Source organism: Miniopterus schreibersii (assembly GCF_964146895.1).
Source record: "Miniopterus schreibersii genome assembly, chromosome: 18".
Classification (NCBI taxonomy): Eukaryota; Metazoa; Chordata; class Mammalia; order Chiroptera; family Miniopteridae; genus Miniopterus; species Miniopterus schreibersii.
Genome location: NC_138121.1, coordinates 3,060,547 through 3,073,688, shown reverse-complemented (window position 1 = coordinate 3,073,688; position 13,142 = coordinate 3,060,547). Strand labels below are relative to the sequence as shown.

Below are 13,142 nucleotides of genomic sequence, written 5' to 3'. Positions count from 1 at the left end.
GGCAGGCCCAAGAGCAAGCTTGCTAATTGGACACACCATTGGCCGGAGGTGGTCATCCAAGACCCAAGCGCAACCCATCAGAGACCCTGATTTTGTTTCCTCTGAACTTGTCTGCTCTCAAGGTGATTACAGCAGGTCCTGTTAATTTCTTACCTAATAATCGTTGCCCTCTCTGTGCTTCTTGGCTGACAGAGCCCACACCCCCGATGGAGACTAGAAAGGACAGATGCTCACTTTCCCAGACTGCTCTCCAACTCAGGGTGGCAGTCGAACCCAGTTCTGGCAAATGAAGAGAACTTCTGGGGAGAAAAAAGGCGAGCAGATAGCAGAGGCCCGTCCACATTTCCTGCTTTAGAAGCCACCGGGTGCGAACAGGATGTGCAGACTGTTTGTACTCACGAGGGGAAGGCAAACCAAAGCTCAGAGATGCCAACCCTGGGACTCTGTGTCTTTGCAGGATTTGTTATTTGTGCAAAAGCGATCTCTATCATTTCAGCTCTTTCCATTGGAAATGCAGCTGAAGGCATCAGAGCTGATGCAGGGTTCTAGCCTGGAGCTCTAATGGCCATCTTATTACCATTGCAAAGATTTGCTTGAGAATAGAGCCAATAAAGAGTTAAGCAGAGTCACTTGAATACCTGGATCCAGCCATGCCTGAAATCCTTCTATATGCTCAGACTTGCCATATACGGAGGTCTTCCAATTCTGCTTGTGGTTATGGTGGTTTGGAGTGCATTTTATATCCTATAATCATAGTGGTCCTGGCCAATGTGACATTTACAAACTAAGGCTCAGAGAGATCAATGAAGTTGCCAAAGGTCACCCATCCAGTGGATGGAACATTTGTCTGAACCCAGAGTCAGGATGTCCCAGCCCACCCTCCCGGTCCCAAAGAGGACAGGAGCCCCGGGTGGTGAGACCCACGTGTGTGTTTATTCTGGCATTGATAGCAGCAGCAGTGGGTGGATCGGCCAGACGCGGGGTGTGGCGAACAGAAGGGGTAGACACGGGTGTGTGCGTGTTTGGGGGAACACGGAGGATCGGTCCGTTGACATTCACGGTGAGAACGAGGGTCAGGACACCAAATCTTGAACGAACAGCAAAGAGACAGACAGACGGAGGGTTTGGGGGGCTGGGGTCCCCCAGACATGCACGGCCCCTCGCCTGAAAGGGGAGCCCCGGGAAGGATAGACAGACACAGTGGAGACTGAATGCCCCCCACCCTGAAACAGGGAGCTGGGCCTGCCTGCCTCCCTCCCTCATGCCTCCAGGGGTAGAGGACGGGCAGGCCCAGGGCCGCCCTGCACCACGCAGCTCGGACGTTATGGCTTCGAAGAGATGAGTTCACAGTCCGGGCAGGAAGGGATGGGGTCCTGAGGGGGCCTGGTCCGATCCCGGGCCTAGGCCAGACCTGCAGAACCAGGCAGGGAGGAGACATTGGTGCTGGCAGAGAACAGCCCGTGGCCTCCTTAGCTCCATCACGCCCCAGGGACCCAGGAACGCTGGTCCCCAGCCCCTCCTCCCTCAGACCCAGGAGTCCTGACCCCAGTCCCTCCTCCCGCAGACTCAGAGTGTGGACCCCCAGCCCCACGCTCTCATCTGGGTTCCTTACCCCTCACTCTGAGTTCTCTTTCTCTGACAATCCTTTGCTGCCTTTTGTGAAGCTGCTCAAAGTCTTTTCCTGAAGTGGGAAATCCAGAAGGTTCAGGAGTGGGGGACAGTGGCAAAACCATCACTACTAATCAACAGCACAAGACGGCAATTCTGTTTCCATATCCACAGTGCTCCTGTTCACTCACTCTGAAGCGAGTGGAATTACAGCCCTATTCTACAGATGGGGAAACTGAGGCACAAATAGAAAGTCACTGGAAATGTGAAGAGTGATGAGGCCACAGGGGTGAGTGGGGCAGGCTGTGCAGGGCCTCAGGGGGGCTGAGACTCTGTCCTGGGGGCACTGGGGAGCCAAAGGAGGGCCATAAGCAGAGAGGGGGCAGGGTTGGCTCTTGGGGTAGAAAGACCTTCTGGGGCCACATAGACTTTTGGCTGAAAGTCAGGGTCAGGGCCAGGCTCAGCCAGGGCTCAGCTTCCCTCTGCGCCCAGCATGAGGACGGCCCACGGGAGCTTCCGGAGAAGCCTGCGGAATGAATGAGTGAGTGCAGGGGAGACACTCGGGTGCCAGGAGGAGGGCGCAGCTGCCATCTGTCAGCCTAAGTAGAGCTACAGTCTTTTGAAAGACAAATCTGAGTTGCACGCTCAGCGGCTCAGATCCCTCCCCAGCCCTGGGAATAAGCCCCAAGCGGCCGGACTAGAGAGAGGCGACCGAGGAACTCACCCAGCGCGAGAGTTCGGGGGCACCCAAACTCGGCGATCGAGAGAAACGTGGTTGGAATGCGATGTTTTTAAAAAATCAAACTTAATGCAGAAAATCCATGATGAACAAAATATGAAATTTAGTAAAGGCCAGTCCCAGGCCATATCAGGACCCAAAACGAACAAAAAAAATATGCACCCCAATTTTTACGATTAATTTTTTTCTGGAATATTAAAGTAATTGAAAAATATTGAAAAGAATGAAGAGTAACTGTGTTGAGATTCACATAAGTTTAAGTGTGTTATTTACTCACACCCTAAACAGAATTTAGTGTAATTTTACTTCCTTGGCTTTCATGGCAGCAAATTCAACAGTAATCTTTTCAAAATCGACTCCTTTGCTTTTCTGGGTTTCAAATGAGAGCGTGGCCATGTTTGAAAACTTCTCTGGACCACGTGATGATCTTAAATGATTTTAATTAAAAACAATTGTCAACCTGGTTCTCTCGAGACCCCCAAGGCCTCCTGTGACCTGCTGGGCTCAGCCGCCTGCAGGGACCTGGCCTCCCGCCTCCCAACCGCTCCTGAGGATGCGAGGTGCCGGGGCCTTGCCACCTCCTCCTTCAAACCGTCACCTGAGCCCACTGCCTCTCAACTCCAGGCCTCTGCTCAAAGGCCACCTCCTAGAGGCCCTCCCTGGCTCCCCGAGAGGCAGCCCCATTCCCCAGGCGTCCAAACTTTCTGGATCACGATCCACGGTACCAGAAAGAAAAGACAAGATGACACCGCGATCCTTACTATGGGCAGTGCCCTGTGACAGTCCGGCTCCCTTCCACTGACCTTCTGTTCTTGTTCATCCATCTGTCCATCCCCACCCAGCGGAGCACAACCCACAGACTGTCACACCCTGCTTTTCCGAGAGCCCAGCCCTGCTCCATGCCGCCACTCGGCGTCCCCCTTACCGTGGACTGAGCGACGCGAGGAGCGGTGGCTGGCCATTTGCTGAGCCCTCGCTAAGAGGCGAGTTAATCCTGCACTAACTCACCGGCTCCTCGCATCTAGGCTCCTGGTAGCTGCTAGTAACAGCCCATTTCCCAGCGGAGGGCCCTGAGGCACAGAGACGCTAAGCGACTGGTTCTAAGTCACACAGCTAAAGCTGGTGGAGCAGGGATTTGAACCTGGGCCGCCTGACTGCAAAGCCCGAAAAGACGTGATGCGTTGGGAGAATGGAGAGGCCAAGAGGCAGGCGGGTGAATGGGGGGCCCACTCACCTCCACCAGCTGATGCCAGTGCTCCACGGGCTTGCGGGGGTTGGCCAGCATCTCGGCCCAGTGCTCGCGGCCGTGGGGGTCGGCCGCGTCGGGGCCCACGCGGCACACACCGATCACCTCGTTGTGCCCGATGCTGGGGTGGGGGGAGTGGGTGGGCGATGAGCACCCAGGTAGGGAGGGGGCGAGCCCGGTCCCCCCCGCAGGAGCCCCAGGCCCGCCGCTGCCCTCACCAATCGTAGTCCACCACTGCGATGCTGAGCCCCACGTTCTCCACGCTCTCTGGGGCCACGTCGAACACCAGCGCCTCGTTGTAGGTGGGGTTCAGCGTGTTCTTCTTGATGGAGGTTTTCCGCTTCTTGAGACGCCGCCCCTCGCTGATCAGAGAGGCCTTCACGTAGGGGTCTGGGGGTGGGCGGTGGGAGCACTGAACCACGACTTCCTCTCCTGGACCCCTCCCCACCAAGGGCCTGGGTCCCCAGCTTTTTCTCCCTGAGACCCAGGAGCCCGGGCCCCCAGCCCCTCTTCCCTCGGATCTCCGCCTCCTCGGACCCACCCGAGAAGCCAGTGAGGTCCATGGCTTTGAGGTTAGAGGCTTTGATGATGGTCACCGTGAGGCGCCCGGCGGTGGGGAGGTAGCAGAGTGAGAAGTTGAGCTCCCCAAGGTCTGCCTTTTCCTGCGGTTGGGGAAAGGGGGTTAGCGACGCCCTGCCTGGGCCCCCCATCTCTCCCCGACTCCTCTCCCATTCAGGCTCCAGCGCTCTCCCCGATGCCCATCCAGGACTCCGGTTTCACATCCACTTAATCTGACTCTGGGCCAAACCTGCTAACTTGGGGCGGCAGCTGCCGGCGGTCAAAGCCTGTTTGTTCTGCTGGGAAGATAGGAAGAGGCCAGAGTGGGGGAGGGGGTCAGAGAGAGAGAGGGGCTTCCAGTGAGAAACAGGCTGAGACGGAGACCCAAACACAGAGATGCAGTTGGAAGGACAGACCCACGGCTCTAAAGTAAGAAAAACAGAGACCCGGACAGATGGAGAACCAGAGAGAGGGTCAGAGGCCCAGAGCCTCTGGGGAGCGGAGACTGCAGAGGGGGAGTACAGAGTCCCGGGAGGGGCCAGAGCCCCAAGGGGCAGGAACGGAGACCCAGAGAAAGGGGGGCTGAGACTTGGTGGGGAGGTATGGAGACCCAGACTGACAGAGACCAGAATGAGAGGGGAGGTGCAAAGACCCAGAGAGACAAACAGCAACCTACCCAGAGACAGGGTCAGAGACCAGAGACAGTGAGACAGAGACAGAGAAGTCAGTCTCAGGGAGGGCAGGAGACACACCCAGGCCCAGGATGAGACCCAAAGGAGACAGACCCTCCCACGCAGACACACAGACACAGAGCAGTGGCCAGAGCTAGCCAGGACCTAGGACCTGGACCACCCAGCACTGCAGCCTCATCCGACCCTGGCCTCCCAACCATGCTGGCTGACCTGGCCTTGGACCCTGCCCCCCCCCCTCACTCCTCTCCAGGCCCTGTCCCAGGCTGTTCCCTCCTCTCAGCCTTCAAGCTCAGCTCATCTGTCACCTCCTCCCATGAGCTCCCAGAGCCCCTGCACCCCAGAGCAAGGCCCCTCCTGTCCCTCATGATGCTGGCCCTGACAGTGAACTCCAGGGTTCCCGGGTCCCGATCCTGCAGAAAGAACCCAGAGGTGGAGGAATGAATGAGAACATGGTGGGTGGAGACCCTGAGTGGTAATGAGGGAGAGAGAAAAGAAGTGACAGGCACAGCAGGGAGGGGGCCTTCATGGGGGGCTGCTTAGGGTTACGACAGGGAGTGTGGGGAGGCAGATGGGGACCTTGGGGACAAGGGTCCTGGAATTAAGCACTTGGTTCTCAGAGGCTGGGCTTGGACTGAGCAAGCTGTCCATGGAGAGCCCCTTGAGGGGGACTGCAGGCAGAGCCGTGGGCACGCGGTTCAACCATGTCATCCTACATATGGGGAAACTGAGGCCCAGAGAAAGAAAGGACCTGAGCATGGCCATCATGTGGGCAGCCAGCCCTCTCCTGGTGTGAGGACAGGGCTCACCCCTCCCCAACCCCCCGATACACACAGCTTCCCCAGACTGGCAGAGTTGGAATGTTGGGGGTCCCTAGATTGGACTGGCGAGGGCTGAGGGTTAGAGGAGGAAGGGCTCAGGACACCCAAGAAGGACCCAGGAACGGGGCGGGGGGAGGGGTTGGCAGACAGAGAATGAGGTTCCAGTAGGTGAGGATCATGGGAAATGAGGAAGGGGGTCAGCAGGGGTCCTACGACCTAAATGCTGGGGAATTGGGGGGCAAGGACATTAGGATCGCAGACTGCCTAAGGCCTGGGGGACCCCGCTATTAGGATCCGGGTGGAGACTGTGAAGAGACAGGATTGGATTAAGTGGGAGAGTTTGGAAGTCAAGGGCTGGACATGTAAAATGTCTGGAGATCGGAGGGTTAGGCCGGGGACTCAGGAAGGCTGGGAAGTGGAAAGTCAGGGGCGGGGGGGGGGGAGGGGGGGGGTGGAAAAACAAACCCGAGAACTCCGGAGAGCTGGAGGGTCAGGAATCTGGGATCAGAGGACAGAAGTTGCGGGGTCCTGGCATGAAGTTTTGATGAAGCTGCCTGGTGGGCACCTGGACATCTATTATGTTTTTCTTGACTGCTACCATCAGATGCCGGGGGGGGGGGCGGAATTTGAGAAACCTGGGGCCCAGGCATGATGTTCCTGTCTGACAAAGCGTGGAGGGCACGGGGGTCCATCCTGTAATCTTTCTTGTGCACTTGCAATATTTTGCAAGAAAATAAAATTTAAAAGAAAACTCCAGGGTCAAGAAGTTAGAAGGCTATGCAGTCTGAGGGCAAGGAGGCTGCAAACCTAAAGGGAAGGAGGGGCCACTGACCGAGCCGCCCTCCACGATGTCCCGCCACAGTGGCCGGTCGGGGGGCTGCTCGGCCAGCTCCAGCAGGTTGTCCAGCACCACCTGGCCAATGAGGTCGTGCCGGGAGAAGCGGTCAAAGTCGTAGACGCTGAAGTGCAGTTTGCGCTGGGCCAGCTCAGCCAGGGGCACCGCGAACTGAAATGTCTCGTTGAACACAGGGTTCAGGGTCTTCCTGTGCACCTGGGGGGCGTGAGGGAGGCAGACAGACACCATGCCCACCAGCACCTCCTCCCCAGAACCCAGGAGCCCAGGGCCCCAGCCCCTGCTCTGTGGAACCCGGTGTCCACCCTTCACCCCAGACCTTGGTCTGAAATTTTTTCTTGCGGTCAGGCAGCAGGTAGATCTTGACATAGGGGTCTGAGAAGCCGTTGGAGTCCTTGGCTGGGAGGTCCAAGGCCTGCAGGATCCGCACCACCAGCTGGTCGGAGCCATAGAGGTACCGCAGGGCAAAGCTGATGCGGCCGCAGGGTGCCCCCGCACCAGCCTCTCCAGAGCCTGGGGCCCCGCCGCTACGCCAGCTGCCGGGTCCAGTCCCCTGGTACAGCTCTGGCTTGATCTGTCCAATGAGCTTGGCCTTCTCTTCGCCACCTGGCAGGGGTAAGGGTAGGGCGGGTGGCCGCTCCTCACTGCCCGGGTCTGGCTGGGTAGTCAGAGTCTGCTGGGTGAGGGGCCGGGGCAGGGCTGGATACCTGCAGGGGGAAGGGGAAGACCAAGGTGTGCTGGGTGGCTCTCATCTTTGCATCTGAAGATCTGGGAGACTCCTCCCTGCCTCTTCCCCACATCCAGGTGCCACAAATCCCCACATCCAGGTGCTACAAATCCCCACCTTTGCTCACTGTGACCTGGAGCAAGCCACCTGCATTCTCTGAGCCTCAGTTTCCCCATCTGTATTGGGGGGGCAGTTATCCCCTTCTCTAAGCTAGCTCCAGCCCAGGCCTGCTTGGGCAGCAGCCTCCAGAAACCTCCTCAACCTCAAGCTGGTGACTCAGATTAACTTCTCCATGGATTCCTCGGGCGGCACACAGCCCAGGCCCCCTCAACCCTTATCTGTCCTTCATATCTCACTATCCTGTCTTTTCCTTTTTGTCAAAAAAAGAAAATTACAGGTCAATATCCTCAATGTACAGAGATGTAAAAATTCTCAAAAAATATTAGCAAACCGAGTTCAACATACATGAAAAAGATTATGACAAACTGGGATTCATTCCAAGAATGCAAGGATGGTTCAACATCCATAAAGCAATCAATGTGATATGTCACATCCCACAGCCGCAGTTCCCTAAGCTGCTTTACTGCAGCACTGGCCTGACTTACTGGACTGAGACAGCCCATCTGGGGCCCACTTCCCCTGGATTTGAGTGACATGAGGGCAGGGTCTGTCTTCCTGCTCACATCTGTGTATCCAACACTCAGGTTTTGTGAACCGCCTTTTGCCTCAGAGTCTTGGGGGTGCCTCACCCTCATTCTTTCCACCTTCCTGACTCAGGTCCTACCTCCAGTCCCCTTTCTCCCTCTGGATGCAGGGGCACAGGCCTCCAGCCCCCTCTTCCCTTAGGTCCAAGGACTCTAGGCTTCTCCCAGACCCAGGAGGCCGGAGCCCCAGCTTCCTTTATCCCCAGGATCCAGGAGTCCACACCCCAAGCCCCCTACTGCCCCAGGACTCAGTACTCTGAACCTCTCCTCCCTCAGGGCACAGGAGAGCCACAGATGGGAAACAGACACAGAAGAGAAGCAGACATTCAGAGTGAACCCCCAGCCCATCAGCCTGTCTCACCTGGTGGTGGGTGCTAGGCTTGTGACCTGCTGATGTGACTGGGCACTGGGCAAACTCCCACCACTGGGGGGCAGCAGGAGCAGTCCAGAGCCAGCTCCACCCTCAGAAGGCAGCTCAGGAGATGTCTGGCTGGGTTTGACCCCAACAGCAACTGCAGCTGCTGCGGCCTCTGGATACGAGTCCATGTCCAAGTAGGAAGGCTCAGGGGTGTCAGAGCCCCCTAGGGTGCCTGGCTCCAGCAGTTCAGCAAAGGGTGGGTGGTGGGCGGTGTGGGCATGGTGATGTGGGCCCCCCAGCAGAGGATGGCCACCCAGGCCAGCCCCCAGGTGGTGCCCACTGCCGCCTACCAGGCCTGCCAGCCCGACCCCAGGGCCCAGCTCTTTGCGCAGGGGGCCACCACCCACTGCCGAGCCTCCCTTGTCCCGCCAGGGCACCCAGCACAACTTCCAGGACACGAAGAGGGAGACGCCCAGGAGGACGATGCCACAGAAGGTCACGATGACTGACAGCAGGCTCACAGAGATGTCTGGAGAGAGCAAGCACAGGGGTCAGGGGTCAGGGTGGGGGTCACAGTTTATCTTCCCACTGCTGTCCCCAAAGAGCTAAGCTTTTAAAAATAATTAAAGAAAATAAGTTTTAGTATTTGTCATGCATTGTACAAAGCAATTTACATATATTATTTAGTTTAAGCACTACTCTGCAAGGTTGGCATTTTTATATAACCATTTTAAAGATGAGGAAACTGAGGCACAGAGAGGCTGAGTGACTTGGGGCTGCACAGGGAGTAAATGATAGATCCAGGATTTGAACGCAGCAGTCTGTCTCCAGATTTTATTCTTTATCACTAGCACACAATTTCTCTCTATAAGAGGATACATCATTGGAAATAGGACCAAAGTCCCGAAAATACTCAGAGATGATCAAAGAAAGAGGAGTGTGCACAGTTAGGCAGGTCAGGGCTCAAATCCCAGCTTGGTGTGTGGCCTTGGGAAGATACCTTAACCACTCTGAGCCTTGCATTCCCCATTTGCCAGATAGGAAAACTTCCCAGGGTGAAGTTCTGGCTCTTCTGCCTACTGGCTGTGAGATGCTAAGCAAGTAACTGCAGTCTCTGGGCCTCACTTCTCATTCCTGTCCCTGGACACTGCAAGTGAGATGCTGAGCCCTACCCCAGTGCTCAGCAAGCGTGACTGTCATTCAACCTCCCAGGACATGCTTCTACAGGGTCCCTCATCTAGACAATGGCACTCATACTTCCTAGCTCTTAGGACCCTGCTGCTTCCTAGTTGGGTGACCTTGGGCAAGTCAATCCACCCTTCTGAGCCTCAGTTTCCCCAACTGAAAATGGGGATTATATGTAGCACAAAGGGTCATTGTGAGTCGTCAATGAAATAAGCCAAGGACCTCATGCTGCCTGGTACACAGTTGGTGCTTAATGAGTACATCCCAACATTTATGAAAGGACCATTGTGTGCCCAGCTTGCTCTAAGCTCTTCACATGTGTTATATCATTTGAGTCTCTCAGCTGTCCCATGAGGTAGTCACTTTCATTATTTCCATTGCCCAGATGGGGAAACTGAGGCACGGTAGAGTCACTTGCCTAAAGCCATCCAGTTAATAGGTGGGGGAGGTGGGGTTTGAACCCAGGCAAGTCAGTCTGACTCAAGAGCCTGAGTTTAAGCACTGTGTGAGATGCACAAAGATATCTGTAGGGGACATATGGCAGCAGTGTGGTGGATGAGGGAGGCTCATAGGGCAAAAATCCACAAGGTCGGTCAAATGGATCACACAGCTCCTTCTCCTTAGGTCAGAATGTTGGGGAGTCAGCAGCAGTTAGAATGGAGGCAAGACTCCAAGAGGGATCGGCCCCACAGGGAGCAGAAAGCTGAGCGGGGCCGGCTGAGACAGCTGGGGGTGCTGACCTGCATCCGGGCCCCGGGGATAGCCTCGAATTCGCAGGTCGTTGAACTCCTGGCACCTGTCGCTGGTGTCGGAATCTCGGACCCGTGCACAGAGGTCTGAGACCAGGATGAGTGCCCGCCGGCAGAGGTCATCCTCGTAGTCTCCTGACATGGTGACCAGTGGTCCTGTGCTTGGGAGGAGCCAGCAAGGGTGCAGATGGGGAACGAGATGGGGGAGAGAGAGTGGGTAAAGTGTGGAAAGAGAAAGGAAGGGTGGGCAAGGGGACAGAGATTGGGGGTCGATGGACAAGGGGACGGAGATTGGGGAGGGGTGGCCAAGGAAAAGGAAGTTAGGGGCGGATGGACAAGAGGACTGAAATTAAGGGTGGACAGGCAAGAGGATAGTAACGGGTTGGACGAACAAGGGGACAGAGACCAGTGTGAGTGGACAAGAGGACAGAGAATAGGGACACATGGACCAGGAAGAAGAGACTGGGAATGCCACAAGGGGTAGAGATTAAGGATGCACAGATAAGGGGGTGGACAGACAAGGAGACAAAGATTAGGGGTGCAGAGGTGAACAGCATGAGTTTAGGGACGGACAGACAAGGGGACAGTCATTCATCATTTGTGCTTTCAATAAATATTCATTGAGCGCCAACTACCTGCCAGGCACTATGCCAACAGCTGCAGATCCATCCAGGAACGAACCTCATGCATTCCCTAATTTCCTGGTGCCACAAGCCACTGAGAGGTGACAAAGAGTAAACAAATCCGCAAACACACATAAACAACAAACACTGTCAGACTGTGAGAAGTGCTCTAAAAACAGTGGGAGGGTTTGCCACGGAGGAACCGGGAGGCAGGCGGTCATGGGTGGGCGGGCTATCTGAGACCTGCAGGCCCAGGTGGGGCTGGCCCGTGGGGCTGGAGTGGGGAAAAGCGTTCAAAGTAGCTGGAACAGCATGAGCAACGGCCCAGGAAGGGCAAGGAGGCCAGGTCAGAGGACGGGGAGAGGGCTGAGGCAGAGGAATGGGCAGAGGCAGAGAGAGAGGAGCCGGTTATGGGTGGTGGTGGCTGGCAAGGAGGGAGCTGCAGGGTGCAGAGAGGGAGCAAGCTGAGGGGAGGGAAAATGAGGGGGGGAGAGACAGGTGATGGGAAGGGCAAACTGACCATGGGAAGGGGCTCAGAAGAGAAGGGTGGATGGCTGGACAGACGGAAGTCAGGGGCTGAGACTTGAGATGGACAGCTATGAAGAGCTCGGTGTGTAATTCCCCGGCCTGCGAGAGATGGGCAGACAGAGGGCAGTGATGAGGGCCAGGCAAGACTGGGGACAGCCACGTCTCCGAGAGAGAAGCAGTGGACAGGAGAAAGGATGGTGTGCAGAAATCAAGGCAGGCAGACGGAAAATGGCAGAGATCACAGATGGACAAAAGGATACAGAGGAGGGCTGGGCACACAGACGCGGGTCCGGAAGGAAGGTTGGACGGGGGTACCCTAAATGAGAGGGGGCAGGAGAAAGAGGTGGGGGGGGCAGGGGAAATAGCGACACATGGTTTGGAGCCAGACATGAGAGATGGGCTGGAAGGAGAGTGCAGGGGAAACTGGGGACAGACAGATCAGGGCTCACAGATGGACAGGTGTGTGTGTGTGTGTGGGGGGGGGGAGGCTTTCTGCAGAAGGCCGGGCACGGTCAGACTCACCTGCGCTTATCCCTGCCGGGTCCTGGGTGGCAGCCGGGGCGGCGGCTGGCTGCAGCCCATGGGGTTGGAGGGCGGACCAGGGACTGTGGACCCGTCCCCACGCGCGCCAGGTGGTGAGGCGGGGTGCGGGATCTGAGGGCCGCGGCCGGGAGGAAAAGCTTAGCCCGAGCCTCACACCTTGTCCTACTCTGACCGGCTGCTCGACCCCAGGGGACCCCGGGGAGGTCCAGCCACCCCCTCCCACCTCAGAGCCCCCACCTCCCGCTGAGCCTAGAGACTACAATTCCCGGCAGGCCTTGCGCTCGCACTGCAGCAACTTTATATAGGCCCGTCGCTGGAGGGGCTACTGGGAGTTGAAGTCCTGAATCCCTCTCCCGGCTGCAGAGAGGATGGGAATTTTTTTGGAGGTGGGGGGGTTATGAGATGCCGGGGTCCCAAAGCACTGCAGGGGACAGGAATGAAGTCTGGGACCCAGAGCGGCCTCAGAGTCCTAAGTCCTTCGGGGCCGCAGAGTGGGTAAACGATCCCCACGCCCAGGGGATCAGTGGGCGAGGTTGGGGTACACCCAGGTGTTTCGGGATCCCCCCCTTCCAGGGCCATGTGCCCCTCCCCCGGGGCGGCCAGCGAGCGCCGCAGCACTCCCACTCCCCGGCGGGAGATCGGCGCGCCTCTGCACCGCCCCCCGCCCCCAGAGCCCGGACTGCCCCCCACGACCCGGCTGGGGCGGGGGCCGTGCCAGGGGAGGGGAGGAGCGGACTCACCGGAGCCGCCGCCGCCGCCGCAGCCCGCGCCCGCCGCGGTGCCCGCTCGGCTCCTCCCCCCGCTCCTGGCGCAGGTCCGCCGCTCCGCCCCTGCACCCCCCTTCTTCCCTCCGAACCTGCGGCTGGAAAGCCGAAACCGCGCGGCCGCCGGGAGGACGGCGGGAGAGCTCCCCGGACCGGGGCGCGGCGACCAGCGCAGCCTTGGAGGGGCCGGCGGTCTGGCTTCACGACCTTCCGCGCCCCCGGGGCCCGGGGGTGCCCGCCCACAGCCCCGATTTTCTCAGGCAGAGAAGTCGGGGCGCCCAGCCGCCTCTCCTCCCGGGACCTAGGATACGGAGCTCCCGCCCACCCCCATTCTCAGATCCAGGAATCCACGCCTCCCGCCCCCTCCAGCCGGGCCCAGCCCCCAGCCCCTCCTCCGCAGGACGCGGGACTTCAACTCGCTGCCTCCGAGGAGCTGGGGGCAGGCGG

At 57.9% G+C, this 13,142-nt stretch overlaps 1 protein-coding gene across 5 annotated transcripts; it reads right to left on the bottom strand.

Annotated features, from left to right (window-relative positions):
* Positions 1-911: 911 nt before the first annotated feature.
* Positions 912-12,722, bottom strand: SYT3 (synaptotagmin 3). Of its 5 annotated transcripts, XM_081120035.1 has the most exons (13): positions 12,672-12,701; positions 11,911-12,042; positions 11,381-11,487; positions 10,873-10,954; positions 10,229-10,398; positions 8,307-8,832; positions 6,834-7,221; positions 6,494-6,712; positions 4,135-4,255; positions 3,812-3,983; positions 3,582-3,714; positions 1,613-1,681; positions 912-1,411 (listed from the first exon to the last, which is right to left on the bottom strand). In XM_081120035.1, the coding sequence occupies exons 5-12, from the start codon at positions 10,377-10,379 to the stop codon at positions 1,616-1,618; spliced, it is 1,776 nt and encodes a 591-aa protein (XP_080976161.1). In that variant the 5' UTR covers positions 10,380-10,398; positions 10,873-10,954; positions 11,381-11,487; positions 11,911-12,042; positions 12,672-12,701; the 3' UTR covers positions 912-1,411; positions 1,613-1,615. The 5 variants fall into 5 exon arrangements, with proteins under 5 accessions (XP_080976161.1, XP_080976160.1, XP_080976162.1 ...); XM_081120034.1 differs by lacking the exon at positions 11,381-11,487; XM_081120036.1 differs by lacking the exon at positions 11,381-11,487 and having other exon boundaries at positions 10,229-10,393.
* Between the last annotated feature and the right edge of the window lie 420 nt (positions 12,723-13,142).

Bases quoted from the DNA above. Each gene is read 5' to 3' on its own strand.
- SYT3 (XM_081120037.1), bottom strand. From the start codon at position 10,379: ATGTCAGGAGACTACGAGGATGACCTCTGCCGGCGGGCACTCATCCTG. The intron at 6,713-6,833 runs GTCTGGGGTGAA...CACGCCCCCCAG, and splicing joins AGAAAAAATTTCAGACCAAG to GTGCACAGGAAGACCCTGAA. The intron at 4,256-6,493 runs GTCAGTGGCCCC...CCCCAACCGCAG, and splicing joins ACATCGTGGAGGGCGGCTCG to GAAAAGGCAGACCTTGGGGA.